The sequence below is a fragment of the Crotalus tigris genome, unplaced genomic scaffold (genome assembly GCF_016545835.1).
Source record: "Crotalus tigris isolate CLP2741 ecotype Arizona unplaced genomic scaffold, ASM1654583v1 scf7180000019173.45859301935:6455823, whole genome shotgun sequence".
NCBI classification, from domain to species: domain Eukaryota; kingdom Metazoa; phylum Chordata; class Lepidosauria; order Squamata; family Viperidae; genus Crotalus; species Crotalus tigris.
The window spans coordinates 5,476,868-5,498,994 of NW_024097414.1; the positions used below are offsets into that span (position 1 = coordinate 5,476,868).

Below are 22,127 nucleotides of genomic sequence, written 5' to 3' on the forward strand. Positions count from 1 at the left end.
TGAATGGTTTATACATGCCTCTATTTCTATCTGTCTATCTATCTATCTATCTATCTATCTATCTATCTATCTATCTATCTATCTATCTATATTATTTTTAAACCAACAAAACAAAACAGCATAACACACATACATACACAGTATATACTCCTCCCATTTTTTAAACAGCGATTACGTAACGGTAATCTTCTATTATTTACATTTCTCCCATTTATTCTTCTTTAGAATATTTGTCCTTATTGCCCCATTGTTTCTTATTTACATTTTTCTTCCTTCATACTCTACTTCTTAATAAGAATAATTCATATTATTATTATTATAATACACATATTTTCACTTTTGACCTTTCCATATTTATTCTCTATTATTTCTAGTCTCCCACCAGTCATACCACTTGTTCCATGTTAGATAGTACTCTGTGTCTTCCTTTTCTTTTATCTCTTTTGTTAATTTGTCCATCTCAGCACAGTCCAGGATTTTTCTTATCACTTCTTCCTCTGATGGTATATTCTCATTTTTCCAGCACTGTGCATATGCTATTCTTGCCCCCGTTATTATATGTAAAATTAAGTACCATATTTCTTTACTATATTTTCTGTTTAAAATACCCAGCAAAAAGATCTCTGGTTTCCAGTCTACGGGTTGGTCTATTATTTCTTCAATCCATCTTCTTATTGTAGTTCAATATTTTTTCGCAACTGGGCATGTCCACCATAAATGATAATATGTTCCATGTACTTTTTTACATTTCCAGCCTCTATTTCATTACTCACTTTGAATGGCTTTATCTTCTTTTTCAATGGGCCTGGTGGGTTGTACCCATTCTGTCCACAGGGTGGCAGCATCTGCCTGTGTTCTCCATGGACAAGCACCATCTCCCATAAAAATTCAGATAGAATTAGCATATAATAAGTCCTCGATTTACGGCAAAACAAAGGTCTGGCTTAGCGTCAGAAATGTTGGGCTCAATTGTGGTCGTAAGTTGAGAACTACCTGTAAATTTCTCAATCAGACTCATGGAATCACAGGGCTGGAAGGGACCTTGGGAGATCTAGTCCAACCCACTCCTCTTCCTGGATCCGAAGGCTCTAGGCACAAGCGAGATTAATTCTTATGAGTTAGAACAGCATAACAGAGTTGGGAGGGACCTTCAGGTTTTTCTCAAATTTGGAAACTTTGAAGACGTGTGAAACTTTGAAGACGTGTTGACTTCAATTCCCAGAATCCCCAAGGAAGCAGAGAAAGCAATAAGTGGTCCAAAAAAAGAAGAGCTGCAAATAATTAATTAGCCAACAAATTCTTTTATTGAAAGCACAGAGAAGACATCAGCCACAGGCACTCTGTGGTGGTGATCAGGTTTAATTCCCTGAGAATATTAATCATTGTTTCCCTCCCACACATGCTGCATTATTCCTCTTTAATATTTATATATTTATAGCGAGAATCACATTATATATGTACAGTACTTTACAGAAAGCAACATCCCAGATACTGGGATTTATAAATTACAGACAAGTGTCAAACAACATAAAACTTTTTCCGTATTTTCGTTCTTTCAACAGACCAGGAAAAAAACAACAGTTTTTCCTCTTTTTTTTTTTTTTGCTGATCCACCACTTTTAAACGCACTTTTGTCAAAATCAGACTCAACATTAAAAAAAAAAGCACAGTAAATAACACTGTTGCAATAAAATATTTACAAACACTACCCAGTATGGGCCTCTCTTTTTGTTTTTGTTTTCTTTTTGTTTGCAAGGGAAGCTTTCGGCTCTCCATCTCTGCCTTTGGGACCTAGGAAGAAAAGGCTATGTGGCATTTTGCAGGAGAGTTAAATGCAACTCTTGAGGTGCAAATGCTGCAGCCAAATCACCTTGGTCCATTGACAGAGGCGTTACAACGAAGGGAGACGGTGAATCAACACCACGTCCAACTTACAAGAGAAATATAGGATCCCTCATTGCTTCCAACATTTTATAGTCCTTTTAAATTAATAACACAAGTCATTCTCTACCAATCACAGTCTGGATGTTGCTACGATAACATCTCAATTTTACAGACCCTGATTCAACAGACTTTGGATTTTACAGACAATATCTGAATTTGGGCGACTTCAGCCAACAACAGCTTGGTCTGCTCTTTCGTAAATCAGACCACGCGCCCACATATTTTTTTGTAAAGTACATGGGTATATAACATAAATATTATGAACAGGTAACATTCACGGGCGTTACATAACGTTGGGTTTAATGAACATTTGGCTTTAACGGACACTGGTTCCTCCCAATTGGTCCATAAAATTAAAGACTTACTTACAGTAAGTAAAATTAAATATTACTTAAATTACTTACTTAAATATTAATTCAGTTGGGGCCCTATGTCGTGGGCCACCTATTTTGTGCTTTCCTGGGAACAGATCCCATTCAACACGGTAGGATCTCCTCCTGCGTAAATTCCACAGAGGATTGCTCATTTTATATATATATTTAGTAGAATCAAAATAATTTCATCTTCCAAAGGATCTAAAATTCTGAATCTACACAGGCATTTGTGCAGCAAGACAGAACTATGAATACAGCCAAGTAAGCGTTTGCAAATAATAATAATAAATTAAGATTGGAATTGAGGATTTCTGGAGCTGTAGCGTTCCAATCTGCTATCAACCTTTTGCTTATACATTTGGTATTGAATATTTATTTAATTCTGCCTGGCTGCGTTCCATAGTTCTGGATTTAGGTGCAGTTTGCAATCCTTTGCCTATTTACTTGTAAGAAGCCCACCAAGCTTCAGTAAAGTCATTGAGGCCAGGGTGAAAAGGATTAGATAATAGTTCCTTGACAAAAAACTCTCTTTTATCGTTTGAGTCTCCCTTCAGTGCAACTGAAAACAGCGAATGTTCAAGAGACCAGCTCTTAATGAATTTAGGGAAAAAAATAAAAGGCACCTCTCAGAGGGAAGTCTACACATAGTACGGGGGAAAGGAACAACCCCAAAACATCCCCCAACAAAAATGTACAAAAACACATACAGAGCAAATCAACAAAAGTCTGTTTCCTATGTAAACCTTCATCTGAAAAATTACGCAGAGCCTGAAGAAGCAGGAAGGAACAAGCAGGATGGGAAAAAAGGTGGGCAAACATTGGAAGAAAGACAACCGATGGCCAAAAGTTGTTTTTTCTTCAAGCAGGCATCCTCCAACTATGTTAGATTCCCGATCCAATAGTTCCCAGCCAGAAAGATTTGGAATGGGGAGTACCACAAAGCTAAAGGACCCCAGTTGAAAAAGCAGATTTGGGAGGAGAGGTCTGGGTGAACATCTGCAAGGTGGCATCCAGGCTTTGATTCCAAGTCTGTGAACATCCATCTTGCAGGTGTTGATGTCCTCAAACAGCCCAAACCACTACATAACCAGGTTAAGCATTAGTCCAGTGTTTCTCAAACTGGGCAACTTTAAGACTTCAATTCCCAGAATTCCCTAGCCTGTGCTTTTTAAGAAGGGTGGACTTCAGCTCCCAGAATTTCCCAGCCCGTACGCTTTACATGGAAGTTGGCCGGGGAATTTATTTATTTATGAGACTTATATACCACTTTAAGTGCAAGCACTCTCTAAGCGGTAGCAATGTATATATATATTTACATTGCCCCCAACAATCTAGGTCCTCATTTTACCTACCCCGGAAGGATGGAAGGCTGAATTCTGGGAATTGAAAGGCACCCCTTTTAAAGTTGCAAATTTGAGAAACGCTTGCCGTTTCTTTGATGCGACCGGTTAAAACGGGCAATTCTATATCAGCTTAGCATCTGCCACAACACATGGTTTAAAAGTATTTCAGATTTGGCCGTTTGCACCCTGCAGCGGTTTGGGCTTTTCTGGGTACTACGGCTCGTAAGAAATGGATGGAAAGAAAAGAATATTATATTATGGGGAAAGGAAGCCTTTTCTGCAAGAAACCTGCAGCGTTGCGTTCAGCAGATGGCAGATAGAAAAGACCTTTTCACAATACACAACCAGCCTGAAGCCCTTGCAAAGAAGGGGAGGGCTGGGAAAAAAAAAACCTGTAACAATTGTTCTTTCATTAGGAAGCTTCTAAAATATTTATACCCTGATAGTCACCGCGTGGACAGCGAGGAACACAAGACCACACAGCAGCCGGAGGAAACACACATACACTGTGAATGAACCACCGTAATTAGGAGCTCATTGCTTCACAGCAAACAAAGGACGCACACACGCACACACTAATGATAAAAATACAGGTCCCAGAAGCTCTTCGGATACCGGGGAACTCGGGATGAGGTTAAGGGGACGTCAAGACTTTTAGTAAACGACGTTGGAAGGACACCAAGGCGTATCCGGGTACAGCAAGCAATGGATGGAGCGAAACCTAGAAGATAAAAAGGGGGTTTGGGATTAATCCAAATCAGCACACAGGTTGTGATCTAAATTACAATGTCTTGGGGTGATAGGATTCTCTTTGAGAACTTCCGATGAACAAAGTCAATGGACCGGGTTATTCACTTAAGCAGCGCAGCGATTCACTTGTTTAGATGGTGTAAATTTCAGCTAATTCAGATGACAGACAGATATGATTCTTACCTGGAAGGATCTTCCTCCACGGAGAAAGCCCCCTTCATATGGATGGAATTCCTCTTGTTTTCAAACATCCCATAACTCAAAGTGACCTTGGGAAAAAGGGGGGGAAATGCAAGGTTGAGCTACAAGTGCAACAAAGAGATGCTTCTCTTTAAAACATATGAAGAACAGTTGCAGGAACTGGGTTTGTGTAGTCTAGTGAAAAGAAGGACAAGGGGTGACATGATAGCAGTGTTCCAGTAGCTCAGGGCTGCCACAAAGAAGAGGGAGTCAAGCTATTCTCCAAAGTGCCAGAAGGCAGGACAAGAAGCAACGGATGGAAACTGATCAAGGAGAGAAGCAACCTGGGATTAAGAAGGAATTTCCTGAGAACAATTAATCAGTGGACCAGCTTGCCTCTGGAAGTCAAGGGTGTTCCATCACTGGAGGTTTTCAAGAAGAGACTGGACAACTACTTATATGAAATGGGATAGGGTCTCTTGCTTGAGCAGGGGGTTGGACTAGAAGACCTCCAAAGTCCCTTCCAGCTCTGTTATTCCTTTAGCAACTCTCCCCAAGTGGCTGCCAAAATGGAGTTGTCCATCCCAAAATATCAATTCATCAGAACGTATATTTTGGGTGGGGGGAGATGGGGTCTCCTGGCCAACTTTGTAGCCTTCTTCCCAGGATGATTTCAGCGGGGGTCAGTTTGACCCAGATTTCCAACCTCTGATAACATCTGTATTTCTATGTTTTGTTTCTGGGCCTGGATGATTTAAATCCTGTAGCATTTTTACCTGCTTATGGATCTCTGATTTGGGCACTTGATGGAGGTTCTCAAGATGGGAGTGGAAGAGATTACTTCGGATCAGTTTCACCCCCAGGACAGATTCTATGATGTACCCAATGGTGCAATCGTCAGGGAGACGAATCTTTTCCGCCGTGCTCATGAAGTGCCCACCGCTGGAGAGAGGGAGGGAGGGAGGGACGAGAATTGAGGAGGAGGGAGAGAAAACGGGCAAGATTTTTCGTTATTCCATTTGCTCGCAATTTGAAAACACAAAAAGGATGAAAATCTAACATTAAAAGCCATAACATTTTTATTTGTGTAGGTGTAAGTGCAAACACAAGTCAATAATGTGGTTCTCCAAAGGAAGGGAATGTCAGGTGAGGGATTCATGTGTCATTTTCAACCATGATTTCAATAAGTCCCAACTGGGTTCCCAACAGGTTAAACGCAGAGCGTAGGGGAATTTGGAAAATTAAGGAGGCACAAAGCTCTAAAACCTTCGTGTCCCAGTAAGTGTCTTGTTTTATACTTTTAAGAAACGGCTTTCTGCATCAAAGATGCTAATAGCCCATAGACAACAGTGAGTTTGATCTGTAACCCATCACCTCCATTGAGATGTGTCAGGGGTGGCTGACGTGTGTATCTTGCTTTTTTTTTTTTTATCCTCCAGTTTCTCTATTGCAACAACTATACACTCAACAAAACAAAGTCTCTTACCTGGCCCAAGGGGTCATCTTCAGTGCCAGACCACGACTGATGCAGAAACCAGCACCACCAGTGGCAAACCAGAAGTGGACCGGATGCTGTGGGATGAAAAGAATCAAGAGATGAAGACTCAAGAAATTCTTCTTTGACACCGAAGAGTACATGGAGTCAAAGCGTTAGTCAACTTCCCAGAGACTAGTTGGGACCCAAGGAGAGAATCCCATCCAAGGTCTTCTCCAAGAAAGAGATGCCTCTTTGAAGCAGGAGAGTCCCTCAGAAGATGCACATGGACAACCTTGAATGTTGACCCTCAAGTCCCCTCATTCTCCTTGTTGGCTTACCATCTTGTTCTCACTGATTCTCTCAGTGGCCTGGATAGGCCTGTCCAGACTGGGTTTCCCAATGTAGATATCCTGTGTGTGAGCATAGCTGGAGAGCAGTTTGACCAGCATCCGGACATTCACATAATTATCATCGTCCACATGGCAAAACCACCTAATGCAAGGATGAAAACAAGACTGAGGTTAGGTCAGGAACCAGAGAATTCAAAGATGCTTGGATCTCTGATCTTTGATCCATTAGGAATCAAGAACTCTAGAATTTAAGCATTTTAATTGAACTTCAGTGGCAGGATCACCACATCCAGACCATATTCAAGAAGGACAATGGAGAAGAATTCACTCCTCCATTTAAGTGCCAATGTTGAACTTGCATGGATCAAGGAGATGTTCCACTTCTGAACTAATTTCCCTTCCAAAAGAAGGGAGTCCAGATCCTACAGCTTTACAAACCACAGCTTCAACTCTCCCTCCTCACCCAACCTCTTCTTTGCTCTTACTTTCGTCCAGATTCAATGAACTTGTCGTATTCCACCGACATCTTGCAGGACAAGGCTTGACGGCTGTGAGCAGCAGAACAATTGGTGTTGACAATGTTTCCTGAAGAGAGACAAGGAAAAATATTCAAGGTGAAGTTACTATAGCTGAATTCAAAAATCCATAACATGAGAAGGATCTTTATTAGGCCCAGCAAAGGGGATACTTTTCAAACATTTTGCATACTCTTTGAGGACATTATGGTGGTCCTCACAAAAGAGATGCCCAACTATGGATATTTTTCCTCTTATAGACCCATCTGGCTTATGATGTTTTCCATTATCCGACACCTATGGATACATCTTGAGCAGCTTAGGATATTGCTTAAGTTCTCAGCTAGAGGAATGATCCAGCTCTGTGACCAAGACAGTCATCCCTGCGTCAACAAAAAACAAAGTCCAGTTGCCTTTTGGAAAAAAAACACCTTTGGGACAACCATGACCTTGGATTATGGAGAATCTGCATGTCCTCATAGTAGCTAAAGCTTCAAGTAATTCCCTGAACATTTCCTCCACAAATGTGGACTAGGAGCCACCTTCTGCAGATGTTTAAATGTTAGCCAAGACAAACTCAGATATATTCTCCTCTCCTTCTTGTTGACCAAAGGGAGCTTCCTTTGTTCCCAGCTTTAACCCAGCCAAGTGTTAACTCAGAAAGGAAAATGTGGGAGGTGAAACAGCAAACTGGATCTTTCCAGTCCCCTTTTAACAGGGGGAGAAGTCCTTGTCCTGCTATTCAAGCCTGATTTTTCTCATCATTTGCCACCTGCTACTCCTTTGGCTGTCTGGAGAGGAATCCATTGAGGGCATGAATAGAGCCCATTAGCATCAGAAGAATAGGAGGGTCTGAACTAGCCTGGGAGGAGGAGAAGGAGGAGGGAGGGAGGGTCCCATTAAACACTCACTGAGTAAGTATCCACCTTCCCCCCTCCCTCGGGAAAGTTAATCACCACATTCCCTGGGAATCCCACCAGAAGGGTCTGTAAGAAGGGGGCATTTTCAACACCTGCCTAAGAGGAAATCCATCAACTCACCAATTCTCTGCTTGAGCTCTTTGTCTTCTCCATCCGTGAAGATGTAGGTCTAAAGAGGAAGAGAGAAAAAATATTTAGGAATGTGCTGCCTTCAGTCACGTCAAGCCAACAGTATTATTACGGTACCTATGGTGACAAATCTAGATTGCACATTCAAATCTCATGCAAACTGCAGCCATTGAGGGCGATTTGCATAAAGGCACACATGCCTGGGTTAAACATTCCGTTGCATAAATCATGATTTGAAGTTTAGAGCGGGATGCAAACCAGGCCTGTTTTTTTTTTTCTGGTAAACAGCCTAGTTGTTAAGCAAGCTCTTTGATGCACGTGTAAGAGTTTGCTGCATTTCAGGGAGATCTCAAGTTTTTTGCACAAGGCCCAGGAGAACTTTTGAAAACAAAGTGAAGATAAACCCAGCCTGGAGCAAAAGCTTCATTTGCATTGCAAAGAGGTTATTGATTAAAGATTTCAAAAGCCTGGGAAGGTCAGGTGAGAAACCGAGGTTGGGCTCACCTGTCCATCTGTTGCCTTTGAAATGTGGCATTGAGAATTTGCATTAATTGGGGGGATTCTGCACACCTGCTGTGGTCCTCGACCCCCCCCCCAACCCTCCCAAGGTCTGCCTGCTTCCACCTTCTGGGATCATCTAAGCTGCTGTGACCACCACCACAACTCAAGGTTGCCAACCTTGCCCTTCATCCTCCCCCACACCTGCCCCTCAGGCTCGACTGATAACTGGGTGGCAACACCAACCCTCCTGCCTGGAGGTGGTTCACCTCCAACGGCCACCTGAACATCAGCCAAGGCGGGGGAAGGCGCCCCACCCTGCCATCTCCAGCACCTGCCTGGCTGCACTTTCTTATTGACAGAGGGAGCGCCTGGCCTCAGCTGCCTGCTGGGGAGGCTGGCAGGGCTGGCAAGGAGGGTGATTGTTCAGGATCTGGTTGGGAGAGAAGAGAGGATGGTCGTGCCAAACCAAGACAGAGGGAGAGGGAGAGAGGAAGAGGAAGGAAGAAAGGAGAGGGAGGGAGGGAGAAAGAAAAGGAAAAAGGGAAGGAAGGAAGGAAGGAAGGAAGGAGAAAAAGAAAGGGAAGGAAGGAAGGAGAAAGAGAGAGAGAGAAAGAAAGAAAGAGGAAAGAGATGGAAATGAGAGGAAGGAAGGAAGGAAGAGAAAAAAAGAAAGAAAAGAAAAGATGGAAATGAGAGGAAGAAAGAAAGAAAGAAAGAAAGAAAGAAAGAAAGAAAGAAAGAAAGAAAGAAAGAAAGAAAGAAAAGTTTTTCTCTCTAACTTGGACCATGGGTTGTTCTCTGCCCCTCATTCCTGTCCCATTAAAAAAAGGGGGGAGGTCCGACAAGGAACCCAGGCAGACTTTGAACAATAGTCTCCCAGCCAACTTAACGCAAGAGGAAGGCTGAAACTTGCTCTCAATTAGCATACAGCTGGATTGGTTAACCAGAGGGAGGCCAGAGATGTTTGGGAAGGGTGTCTACAGCCAAAACTTGGTTTAATCGCAAAGACAGAGAGAAAAGAAACGGGAGATTCACAGAGCAGGAAAACAAAAAAGAGATTCCCTCCTCCTCTCCCCCCCCCATCCTGGCCCTTTGTAGAAGCCCCTCGGTGCCCTGCCAGATTTTGGCCCTGCGGATTCAGAGGTCAGCCCCCGCCCCCATGATTTATAATGTGTCTTTCCATTAAAAAAAAAAAAAGAAAATTGAAAAACCACATAAGTATGTGTAAGAAAAGCAACAAGAAAAGTTTATTGTCCTACAAACTGAGATAATCCTACTGCACCATCTTTAAATAAACCATAAAACGGTATTACGGTTTGCATGTTTTAAGAAACAACAAACTCAGCAAACTTGCACCAGGTGTCCAGAACAAATTTCTTCACCCCTCTTGCTGCAAACAGTTGCACACCATGCCAACTTATGTACCTCCGGCTGATCCCTGGCATCCTGCAGAAGAAGCAGCCTGGGTATCAAGAAAACAAAACTTTTTTTTGATAAAAAGGGTGCATGCGTGTCGATAAAGGCCTGGCTGATGCTGGGCTTTGTTCCATCTTTGCTTTTTGCCAGGTAGGTTAAGTCATGAAGAGTTAGGTTAAGGCCTTAGCAAGACGCTGGCCCCTGGCTACAAAAGTACAGAAGGCAACCAAGCTCCTTGGCTCCCCTTGCGGTCATCTGGAGTTTTGCATCTGAATCCGGCAGACCTACTCAATGGTTCAACTGTCTTCCCAGTTATTTCTGAGTTTTTCAAAGCAATGGGGCTTAAGGACAAGAGAGGAACAGGACTTCATTGGAATCGTGGCCGGCCTGCTAATAAGGAAAGGCCAGATTCTGCTGGAAACCCTTGTTAATGGGAATTTCATAAAAAAAAAAGGAAAGGGAGGGGGGGAAAACCATCATATTTACTAGATTAGATCAGGCCTGCCGTCGCTAGCAACTACGCACCCAAAAATAGTCTTTTGCTCATCTGCAGCCTGCTAAAAATAGCCCAAAGGGAGACCATTATATTTTTATTTGATTAATACCCAGGCTGCTTATCCAGAAGATGCCAAGAATCAAGCCAACGCCTCTTCTCGGAAGCAGGAGAAGCCCAGTCTTGGCGAGAGGTCTCCAGAAAACTGGGCCTCCCTCCCCAGAAACTATTATAAAGTTGTTGAAACTGCCCAGAAACTTCTCCTTTTGAGGATATGCATGATGGTGGTAATCTGGACTTGCCTCCAGACGTTGTGGGTGCTCCGTCACTGGAGGATTTTAAGAAGAGATTAGACAACCATTTGTCTGAAATGTGTAGGGTCTCCGGCTCGAGCAAGGGGTTGGACTAGAAGACCTCCAAGGTCCCTTCCAACTCTGCTATTCTGTTATTCTCCAGCTGTGTGCCATGGTGCTACATCAGAGTCAACCTTTGGTCAACAGGCCATCTGTCAGACACTCAAGACCAGACCCAGATGACGATTCAGCTAAACTGCTTTATTGCTAAAAGCCTTTGTACAGGAATCTTCTCGGCTAACCGTAGACACCTGCTTGGAATTAGATAGGCGTTAGCGGCACTCAAGGTGGCTGGACTTAGTTCGCTTGTGGCTACTTAGGGATTCTAGGCCGATTCCTCTTTTAACTCCGCCCCCAGCTCCCGCCACTCATTCTCCTACAACACCCATCTTCTGTACATCTTCTAACCCTGCTTGGAAGAGCAACGATGTCCCACCGAGCAGAAGAGAACCTCATCATCTTTTAAGCAAGGAGACTTTCTCCATGTGGGACATGCCGTCTCCCGCTCAGGTTTACTCTGTGCCAGAGATACAATCAGCCATGGCCGCTCTGCTTCCTTGTCTCTGCCAAAGGAGCTTTTTCAAACTAAAGGAGGGGGGGGGAAGATGGCTTCTTTCCCCTAGCTTGACGTTGGAGCCTGCATTGTCCAAGCATCCCAGCCTGGGGGATAGACAGGAAACCTCATTGTTTCTAAAGGCTACAGTTGAAAGAAACACAGGATGTGTGGACTCCTGGAGAACAATAGCCCAGTCCCATCAGAAAACAACCCAGCGGTTCTCACCAGGTCAGGATTTTGGGCATAGAGATCCAGGATCCCCCAGAACAGACCTTGAGACGGTTCTTCAGTTAGTGAGGCCCCATCGGTCATGCCCGTTCTTCTCCCTCTGCCCTAATTTCCCCGTGCTTTCGTGACTCACTTCCCTTTCCTGTCCAAGCTACAAGCCGTAAATTGAAAGTTCCTCCAAGTTGCCGGTTGGGGCATCCTAGCAAGAGCCAACCTCTTGGGTCCTGAGAGAGAGGCCTCCCCACCTTTCCTGCCGATGACCTTGGCAGAAACATGGCTGGAAAAGGCTTGAAGGCCAAGACTGTCTGCTTGCCTTGGCATCAAACACAACACCCCCCACAAAAATGCATAGATCTCCTCCTGTTGACCTTTGCACCAACAGCAATCTGACTTTAAGGAACTGTAATAAATGTTGATAAAGCAATTAACCTCTGGACCTTTTTCTTCTGCAGAACTTGCTTTGCCCAATGCTGGTCTTCTTGGAAAACTGGGGCCGGAAACCTCATATTTAGCAAGTTCCCATTTTCTCCTGTTTGTTAACCTTGTTTGTTTGTTTGTTTGTTTTAACCTTGGTTATTCTCCTCCATCTGCGGTCCACCAGAGGCCCTGGTTTATGACCTTCATTGGATCTGCTCAACTCAAGGAGACATCTGCCTCTCTCTTAAGGGCTGCTGGGATTACAGGAAAGAAATAATTTGGGGTCTATTTGCAAGAATAGAGAAACCCAGCAGAAACGGGCAAAAGGGAGAAATAGCAGTTCTGTCCATTTCACATTTATCTACAAGAAGAAAATATCACCTCACCAAGGGCTTAACCATCTCAAATTCTGTTGTAGTCCTTCCCCCAAAAATGAAAGAGCAAGGGAAAAAAAATCCTGGAATATTTTGGATAGTTAATCTGGCCTGGGCAATTTTCATGTCTTTTGCATCTTTCGTTCATCTGAGGAGCTTCAGCCAGCCAATACAGAGAAAGGAATATCTCTTTTTCACAATTATTAACACCTCTGTTAAGCCACCTGCTTTTGGCATCGACAGCACAGTTTACAATTTGTATCAGAAGTATTAAACTTCCTGGCCAAGAAAGTCAAATTCTGACCTTTAAGGGCGCCCAGCCAAATAGGCAAAGAGGCAGCGAGGGTGTGCAAAACCTCTCCTGGTGTGTACCACAAATGTGCTCAGGTTTGCATGCTAGCTGTCAGATCCCCCAATTACTCTGGGAGGACTAGAAGAATGGGAGATTCCCTTCTCACAACAGCTGCTGCTGTTGCTGCTGCTGACAAAAACTTGGGTCTTTGCATAAAATCTGAGCAGATGCTTCCAGACTCCTCCTGAGTTGTGTAATGGTCCACTTCACAACCGCACGGCTTCAAGATGAATTTCCCAGTCCCTAATGCGGTCGTTAAGGGCTACCTGGGCAATTCCGATGTCCACACACCTGTAAAGGCACGGCTTGCTGCTGCAAGTTCTTTTTGAGGGGAAAGCACTGGAAACTAGCCACGAAGAAACTCTCGAAACAGACCTTCTTCGAAAGATCATGAACAGCTGCACATTCAAATCCTGGCCTGTCCTGCACCCCAGGAGAGGTGGAGACAGGCAGGGCTGCATCCGCTCAGCTTTTTCGGCTGTCTCTCTTGCCAGGTCTGGGAAAGGTGTCTGCACCAACGAAGCAGGAAAAACCATCTCCATCTCTTTGGAGCTGTTGCAAAGAGGGATTGTTTACTAAAACACTGAATCGGAACCCAGCCCTTGTGTACAACACAAAGCTAATGCAGACGCCCAAGGGGAGAGCAATGAATCACGTGTTTGGCCCCCTGCAAGGCTTGAAATGGCACCGAAACCCAACATAGGTTCCCCCGTGAAATCGGGCACGCTTGCTTAACAACTCCTTTGGGGGCTGCAGTGCCTTCCAAAACATGAGGACTAGCGGCTTGAGCTCCGAAGGACTCTACGGCCATGAAGGTTTTGCACGGGCTCGTTCACACATAAGTTGGGGTGGCGAATGCCCATGGCTGCCATCACGCAGACTGGCCCCCATCATCACAAACCAGCCTGTGTCCTCTTTTCCCAAATTTGGAGACCCCTTTCTTGCCCGACCTTTGTTTTCTTTCTCTCTCTCTCTCTCTCTTGGGGGGGCACTGCTTTCAGAGCAGCGCATTCCAACCCCCGCTTCAGCTTCCAAATTTTTCTGCACCTCAGCTAGAATTTCTGCCCTGGAGCAGACAGGCAGAGGCAGGCAGGCAGGCCGGGGTGCGTGCCGCAGTGCAGACCGTCCACGCCCCCTGAAAAAACCTCGGTGGCTTCTGTGTACAGTATAAACACAGCTTGGCTTACTGTTTATACTCTAAACACAGGTGGAGAGCTCGGGGCTCGGCCCGATCTGCTGGCAGCGCTGCCGATCTGGTTTGGGCCACTTGGCTACGGCTTCGGCGGGGTGGGGGGGGGTGGGGAAAACCCAAGAGTCTTCTGCCTTTGCAAAGATTTGGAGGGTTTCACACACACCCTGTTGCTCCTGGGGAGTTGTGGGGGGAAGGAAGGAAGGAAGGAAGGAAGGAAGGAAGGAAGGAAGGAAGGAAGGAAGGAAGGAAGGAAGGAAGGAAGGAAGGAAGGGGTAAAGCTTTCTATTTGGAAGCACTTTAAGGAGCAAACCTGAAATTTCCAGGGATGTAAGTGTGGTCATTTTAAAAAAAAAAATATTTTGCTCTTCTTCTAGGAAAAAAAAGCAAACACTTGACCCCATCCACTTGAATCCCCTAGAAAGAGGGTCTGTCTCTTTTGGTTTTGCATCTTCCAGCCCTGATGAGGGAGAGGAAGCCACAGCCCCTCCGCCAGCTCCTGTCAGGGAAAGGCCAGCCCTGGCTGCAGAAACACCCGGCCCACCCAGCCCCTTCCTGGCAGAAGGAAGGAAGGAAGGAAGGAAGGAAGGAAGGAAGGACGGATCTCCCCACACTCTGGCCCTAATGCCAGGAGGAGGATCGGTTTGCTTGTGTGATCCTGTCGGGGCAAAGTTTTCACCGCATCAGGAATTTGGCAAGGGAGCTTCCCGCCACTTTCCTGGTTCGCCTCGGTTCCTCTCTCTGTTGGCCAAGAGTTTTTAACCTCTGAATTAGCTGTCAGAAGTTACTTCTGGGAGGAGGAGGAGGAGGAGAGGACTGTGGGGTCCTTGGTGCTCTCTGAGCGTGATTGCTTTCTTGCAGACATTTCATGACCCAACTAGGTAACATCATCAGTGCTAGTAAGGCACTGGGGTTTGTGGAGAGGAGGAGGAGGAGGAGGGGAACCATCATCTCCCTCCTTTGAGACAGGGAAGGATATGGAGGGAGCTACCTACCAGAATTTCCACTACTAAGACTGATGTTAAGTGAGACCTTGATTTTAGAACCTTTTTGTTATGCTTGTTAAGTGAATCAGACAGTGATTAAACAAACCCAGCTATATATTTTTTTAAAACATCCTCTTACAAACTCCTCCTAAAAGTTCAAGATTTTCAGGTCTTCCTTTCCATCATTATCATCATCACCTCCACCACCTCCAGCCGAACTTTCCTAAACAGCACAGAATTCTAAGTCTAAAATGCAAACACCAGTGTCCGAACAACGAACAGCAAATTATCTCAAGGCAGCCTGGAATTAAAAAAAAAGAATTTATTTTTTAAAAGGGGCAGAGTGGAGCCCCCCTCCCAACCTTCCCTAGCTGACCTATCTTTTCAGGCTCCCGAGATGTCCTGAAACGTATCCATGATCAATTTTCCTCCTTAGAAGGAAAAGAAAACCTTTTTCTCAGCTTGACCAAAGATTTTGTGAAGTCAGCTCTCGTCTGTTTGCCGATTTGCAGTTTGTAGAACTGCTCTCAGCAGAGACTTCTGCCTGCAGCTCAAGCTACAACCACAGGAAGGAAGGACGTAAGTTGAGGTTTCACTTCTTGTAATAACTGTTTTAAACGCTCAGAGCAACCGAAAAGGAAGATAACTTTAAAGGCTTAAACAAGGAAGGTGGAGAACAGGCAGGCGGACGCCTTGAAGCCCAAATGCATCTGACATTTTCATACCTTGGAAACTGCAAACTCTGTGGCTGTTTTGAACATCCCTCACCTCTACAACTACTAGTAACCTACACATGCGCACCTTTCTTTAATGCTTAACTTATTTGCGGGCCAAAGGAAGGAAGCCCTGGCGAATTTCACCCATTCAGCACAAAAACACAGACTCATCAACCCACTCAGAACAAATATTCAGGGTTTGTTCTGAATGGGCACCCGGTTGCAAGGGGGATCCTGGCGAAACTGACAAGGTTTGCTGATGCTGGTTAGTTCCCCCAGAAGGATCCGAAAAGAGGCTCCATTCCCATGTTGGGCTAAGCCATGGTTTTCTTGATGGTTTGCAGAACAAGCCATGGGGACAATCTAAGGTTTAGGAAGCCTAATTCCAGTTGGCTGATCCAAGCAAATGAAGCATGAGAGAATTTCAGGATGTGCGATCCAGGTAGAAAACTACTTTAACCTACAGGGCAAGCCATTTAATATTTAACTGCCAAATAGCTATGACTTCTGCCTGGTGATGATGGGTCCCTTAACAGAAAGGGAGGAAAGATTGATTCAAAAGGTTGAAAAACCAGGGGGGAGGTGTGTTTCAGGAAAGATGATACTTGTCACAGATGGCAGTGCCTTGGGAATTTCCAAGAGCTTGAAAATTTCCAAATCTCAGTCTGAAAAGATCCAAAAGAGGAAGAACAGAGGCAAAAACAGAAGCTCAGCCCAGCTCAACGACGACAAGTTCTCCAATGCTTAACTACCAGCCCTCTGCAAAATTCAGTAGGGTTCAAAAGTTTCGGTCTTACTGGGCAATCTTTGAACTGGCTGGAGATGATGCTTTTCCTAAACAGAGATGGAGCCACGGTGAACACTTCTGCTTCCCCAAAACTGGCCACGAGCTGGGCAGTGTTCAGATGGTCTTAACCCACAGATTTGGGGAATCTGTGAAAAATGGCCTGCAAAGTTTCAGCTTTGAGAGAAACATCTCGGTCTGGTTCTCAACCTGGGCAACTGGAAGGTAAATTCCCCCCAGCCAGCAAGTTGAAACTTTGCAGGTCATTTTTCATGAATAAGTGAGACATTCGCTAAGTGAGTTTTGCCCCCCATTTTATGACCTTCCTTGCCTCCGTTGTTAAGCAAATCACGGCAGTTGGCAAGTTAGCAACCTGGCCGTTAAGTGAATCCGGATTCCCCCACTGACTTTGCTTGTCGGAAGGCGGCCAAAGGTGAGCCCTGGACATTGCGACCGTCATAAGTACAAGTCAGTTGCCAACCCTCTGAATTTCGATCACATGACGCTGCAAAGGTCGTGACTGCGAAAAGCCGTCAAAAGTCGCTTTTTTCGGTGCTGTTGTAACGGTGAACGGTCACTAAACAAAAATGTCGCAAGTTGAGGACTAGCTGTAAATGCTGTGGGGCGTGCTCAGGCCAAGGTGAAGCTGAAGGTGGGGAAAAAGGCCTCAAAATAGAAGTGCAAGGGGGGGTCATCCCCTCCCTCCTGCTTGCCCCACAAGGGAGATTTTTCAAAAAGACAGATTTATTTTGGTCCCTCTGCTTGCCGGTTTGCCCAGCCTCTCCCTTCAGCCCCTCATTTCTGTGCAACCTGACCTGGATACTGCTAGCTCCAGCTTGCCTTCCCCCCCCAACACCCCCCCACCCCAGTGTTCCCACGGCCGAAGTACCACACAAGCGGCAGCCGGGGACTCTCCTCTCGGCCCCCGAGAGAAAAGAGGCTTTGTTAGCCTGCCTGGGGAAAGACAGCGTGAGAGCCGAGCCGCCAAGCGCTGGGAAGCCCAAAGGACAAACGAAGTGGAACAAACTCTCTTCTCTTCCCCCCCAAAAACACAAGGCAGAATCGCTGGGAAAAAAGGGGGAGCCGTTCCCAAGATGGGCCTTTTGCGGCCTCCCAGAACCGCAGCAGCTGAAGCTCTGGGCTGGCCATCAAAACACCGCTTTTTCACCCCACTTGCCTGCCAAATGCCAAGGGGGGGAGATGGTTATCTAAAGTGACCCTACAGGGCCGGAGGGGGGGATGGGGGGGCAGAAACCATTCCAGGCTGGCCTCCTATAGGTATGGAAAAACCACCATTCCCCACCTCTCCCCCTTATGGGATCTGTAGTCCCACCACTCCGCAGAGGAGACGCTTAAAGACCTACTTCCAGAAGCATCTCTGTCCCTCTCGGCTGTAATGCTCACAGTGCTGTGGCAGAAGACTCCCCCCCTCAAATATTACAGGTAGTCCTCAACTTACAGCTCCAATTGAGCCCCAAATTCCTGCGGCTTAGTAAGACATTTGTTAAGTGACATTTGCCCCATTTTGCAACCTTTCTCGCCACACTTGTTAAGTGAATCTCTGCACTTGTTAAGTTAGTAACACGGTTATTAAATGAATCCTCTGGGCTTCAACACTAGGCTTGATTTAGCAGGGAAGAGACTGATGATGTTACCTAGTTGGGTCATGAAACGTCTGCAAGAAAAGCACCAAGAGAGCACCAAAGACCCCACAGTCTTCTTCCTCTTCCTCCTTCTCCTCCTCCATTCCACAAACCCCACTCCCTTCTAGCATTGATGTTACCTAGTGTGGTAATGAAATGTCTGCAAGAAAACTATCAAACTCGGAAAACACAAGGGCCCCGATGTGTTTTCCTCCTCCTCCTCCTCCCCCTCCTCCCTGTACACCCTCCTCCCTTCTAACATGATGATGTTACCTAGTTGGGTCATGAAACATCTACAAGAAAACCACCAAGCTCAGAGGGCACCAAGCATTCCACAGAGAAGAGACTGTGGGCCCACATTTATTTCGTTTCCTTTGAGAGGTTACAAGAAGGCCCAAAACTGCTGTACGTCTCCACAGATGAAGGCCAAGGAGAGGTAAATCCAAAGGATGCTTAGAAGCACCCTCCTTTTCACCCCAAACCAGCCTGAGAACTTTTCTCCGTCCTCCTTTTTTTTCTCTGATGTTAAAGAAAGACTTCCAATTTCTAATTTGACAAGCTCAGTCTGGTGATCTAAAGGCCATTTCATGGTCCCCCAGCCCCATCTCCTTGGGGAGAAAGGAGAGGAGGGGGCCCGGGAGAAATAAACAGGCATCTCAGGAAAAGGGAGAATTCGTAATTCTCACGGCTGGGATCTCGAGGTAAACTGATTTTAAACAATTCAGCGACTCCTTAAAGCTCAGACACAGAGGGGAGGGGTGCTGCCACCCCCCACTCTTATTGTTCCTCTGCATTTTATTGTGTTTGGGGGAGAAATACTATTATTCTGCCTCTCCTACTCTAGAGAAACTAACAATGCTTTTTTAAAACCGTCTACTTAGTCAATATAGCCACAGTGACCACATTTTCTTGGAAAAAAACAAAAGCAAACGTAAAAAGGAGGCAGATATGACATAAGTTCAGAAGGATAAAAAAAATTGAACTGTTTATGTTTACAACTTTGCTTCTCAAAGGAAAATTCGAGAACGAAAAAACAAGCAAAACTTCAAAAAAACAAAAAACAAAACAGCTTTCTGAAAGTAAAGGGCTGCCCTTTAGAATAAAGGTCACTGTATCTATATAGGTGATGTTTGCTAAATAGTGGGGAAAGGATTTATTAACCTCTGTTCCATCTCATAAACCTCTTTGAAACAGGTCGTTCCCTGTAAATGCCACTTGCAAAAGTGTAGTGATTTTTTTAACCTCTTTATCGGAGTTCGGGGCGTGATAAAATTCAGCTGATTCAGGTCCAGGCCGAGTCTGAACATCTGTTCCACCTGGACAGTACAAACAGACTGAACACAACCGTACCTGTGCCACTGTGTGTTTGTGTGTGCAGCCTTACAGATCAACTGGTTGTCTTGTCGAGCCAAGGGCAGTTCACACACCACACACAGACACACACAGTATTAATGCGGTTTGCTTAGTTTGGGTCATGCACTGCACAGACCTAAACAACGGCAGCTGATATACTAAATCTTAGCTAAACAAACTATAGTTTAGCCTGTGGTGGGAATGTGGTTTCAAGATTTCCAGAAGGACCAATCTGAGATTAGCATTCACCCTTCTGGGGTTCAAAAAGTTGCCCTCCTTGTGGTCAACCACAGTCACAGAATAACAGACTTGGAAGGGACCTCAAGAGATCTTCTAGTCCAAGCTGGGGACACTAGACCATTCCAGACAATTGACTGTCCAGTCTTTCTTCAAAACCTTCAGTGAGGAAGCACCCACAACTTCTGGTGGCAAGCTGTTCCACTGGTTCCACTGGCCTCCCAACCCTCTTCAACAAATGATGCAAATAGGATACGTGACATCGCTACCCTCTCTTCCCCAATGCCCATGTTCTCAGTTTGGGGATGAGGACCATAGGGTCACTGCTGCAAGGATGGAGCAAAGATGGGGGCTGAGGCTGGACCTTCACTTTCCATGCCTCTTTTCGAGGCCCCGAATGAGATGCTGTTGTTTTTGTTTTTTTAATACCAGTTTCAAACTTTGATCCTCACAGACCACATTCACACAGAGAGGTCTACATTTTTTAAACCGGCTTTCCTCTCCATCTGCTCCCAGCCAGCTGAGATACTCTACTACAATGTCACTTGGAATACTAGGCATATGTATTGAGGGTCTGAACCTACAGCAACTGTCTCCAGCAATGGCAATTCTGAGAAGAGAGGAAGGAAACAGTCACCCTGACCCCGAAGTAGGATGGGACCCATGATGCCAGCCAGCTAAGGCAAGCCCCCTCCCCATTGCCCTGTCCCTGCATTAAAAGGCAGCCCTTCAACCCCCCCTCCCGAATTCCAGCTGAGTCCCCCCCCAATCAGCCCAACTCAAGAAACCCCCCCCACCGAAGTCAACTCACACCGTGCAACCTGCGCCCACGTTCCCCCTCCCCTTAGCCCCGGGCGTTAGGGGCGCTCCTAGGATCGCCCCCTCCTCCTTACAGGAGAAACACCCCCCGCCCCCTCCTCGCCTTCCCCTCGGGCCCTCCCGAAGGTGAAGCTGCGACCCCACCAGCCAAGGCGGCTTTCCAGGAGACTTCTGAACATGCACAGAGCGCCCCGCCGGCGGGCCAGCCGATTGCAGCCCCCGCCGGCTGCGGCGGGAAGGGGAAGAGCGCGGCGGGAGGCGGCAGGCAGGCAGCGCGGGCCGGAGCGTGCCTCCTCACTTTCCAGCCCCGGGGGCAGAGGCGGGCCGGGCGGAGATCAAGGCGCCGAGCCTGCCTCGACTCGTCCACCCACCCCCCACCCCCCGCCGCCCGCTTCCCTGGCACGGCGGGCCCGCAGCCTCCGCCTCCGCGCCCTGCCCATCGCTGCAGGCGCCCGCGCTTTTGCGAGCGCCCGGCCCCAAGCGAGCGAGAGCGCCCCTGTCCTCGTGCAGAGGGCCGCCGGCCTGGGCCGGGAAAGGGGGCTCCTGAGGATGCCCCGAGGGCCGGTCCTTCTTCCAGCACCCGGAGGGCGGGTTTGGGGGGAGGTCAGAGAGGCCTGGGGTTCAAAGCAAGCGCCCCCCCGTCCTCTCCAAAGGGGACCCCCACACGCCCCGTCCCCTGCCCCCTTACCATCTCCGGGTTGCGCGAGATCCAGGTGTCCAGCAGCAGCTCCAGCCGCGCCTTATGGAACTTCTTGGTGGTCTTGACGGCGATGAAAACGTCCCTGGGCGAAATCTCCTCCCGGGGGGCGGCGGGGGCCGAGGGGGGCGGCTGCTGCGGCTGCCTCCCCCCCGCGGGGCCGTGGCTGCCCCCGCCGCCGCCAGCCTCCCTCTTGGCCCGGCTGAGCTGGCCGAAGTAGCCGCTGAAGGAGCGGATCTGCGGGTCGGGCTCCTGCCCGGGGGGCTCCCCGCTCCGCCGCCAGCCCTGCGCCCCCCGCCGGAGCAGGAGACCCCCGTGGCCGCCGTCGCGGATCCCCGGGCCGCTGGGCTGCTCGCCCATCAGCACCAAAAGGCAGGTCAGCGTGGAGCCCAGCAGAGACAGCAGCAGCTTCTTCCCGCAGCTGGTCAGCATCGCGGCGCTCGCGGAGAAGCTGGCAGCCCCCAGAGCGTCCCCGCCGCGCCTCGGCCGGAGCCGGCGCTGCCCGCCTTTAAAACCTCCCTCCGCGCCCCCCCCCCGACCGTCCTGCCCGCCCCGGAGGAGGGAGGCGGGCGGGGAGGGGCCGGCCGCCCCCCGCCCCGCCCACGGGTGAAAGAGGGCGGGGTCTTTGGGCTGGCCTCGGGTCTCCCACGTGGCTTAGCCGGGGGGGGGGGAGAGGGTGGAAGGAGAGAAGGGTGAAGGGGGCTGTAAAAGAAAGCGACGGTTCTTTCTTTCTTTTTCTTTCTTTCTTTTTCTTTTTCTTTCTTTTTCTTTCTTTCTGTCTTTCTTTCTTTCTTTCTTTCTCTTCCTCCCTCCTTTTCTTTTTCACCTTTTTTCTTTCTTTTTCACCCTTCCTTCCTTCCTTCCTTCCTTCCTTCCTTCCTTCCTTCCTTCCTTCCTTCCTTCCTTCCTTCCTGGAACCAACTTAAACTGGCTGATATCGGAAAACACTCATCCAAGCCCTCCTTTTTATTTATTTGCCAAATTTAGGCACCCCCTATCTCACTCACAGAGTGACTCCCTCCTCAAATGAC

General features: G+C 47.1%; 2 protein-coding genes across 2 annotated transcripts in view; one reads left to right on the top strand and one right to left on the bottom strand.

Moving 5' to 3' along the window:
* The window catches only part of TTYH3 (tweety family member 3), a 44,270-nt gene extending 38,105 nt beyond the window's left edge, over positions 1 to 6,165 (top strand). Inside the window, exon 14 of the mRNA XM_039360876.1 lies at positions 6,031 to 6,165. Within this exon, the coding sequence (XP_039216810.1) occupies positions 6,031 to 6,117 (87 nt within the window). The 3' untranslated portion in view covers positions 6,118 to 6,165. The remainder of the gene's footprint in view (positions 1 to 6,030) is intronic.
* On the bottom strand, positions 1,282 to 21,596 carry LFNG (LFNG O-fucosylpeptide 3-beta-N-acetylglucosaminyltransferase). The gene is made up of 8 exons (XM_039360880.1): positions 21,088 to 21,596; positions 7,974 to 8,022; positions 6,904 to 7,003; positions 6,407 to 6,560; positions 6,078 to 6,163; positions 5,368 to 5,533; positions 4,595 to 4,680; positions 1,282 to 4,382 (listed from the first exon to the last, which is right to left on the bottom strand). Exons 1-8 carry the CDS (start codon positions 21,526 to 21,528, stop codon positions 4,316 to 4,318), a joined length of 1,149 nt encoding a protein of 382 aa, XP_039216814.1. The 5' UTR covers positions 21,529 to 21,596; the 3' UTR covers positions 1,282 to 4,315.
* Positions 21,597 to 22,127: the final 531 nt, after the last annotated feature.

What these genes read in the sequence shown, in the direction of transcription:
- LFNG (XM_039360880.1), bottom strand. Translation starts at nt 21,528, where the DNA reads ATGCTGACCAGCTGCGGGAAGAAGCTGCTGCTGTCTCTGCTGGGCTCC. An exon ending in GAATCAGTGAGAACAAGATG is followed by an intron (nt 6,164 to 6,406) that starts GTAAGCCAACAA and finishes TTCATCCCACAG; the next exon opens with CATCCGGTCCACTTCTGGTT. An exon ending in AAGATGACCCCTTGGGCCAG is followed by an intron (nt 5,534 to 6,077) that starts GTAAGAGACTTT and finishes CCCTCTCTCCAG; the next exon opens with CGGTGGGCACTTCATGAGCA.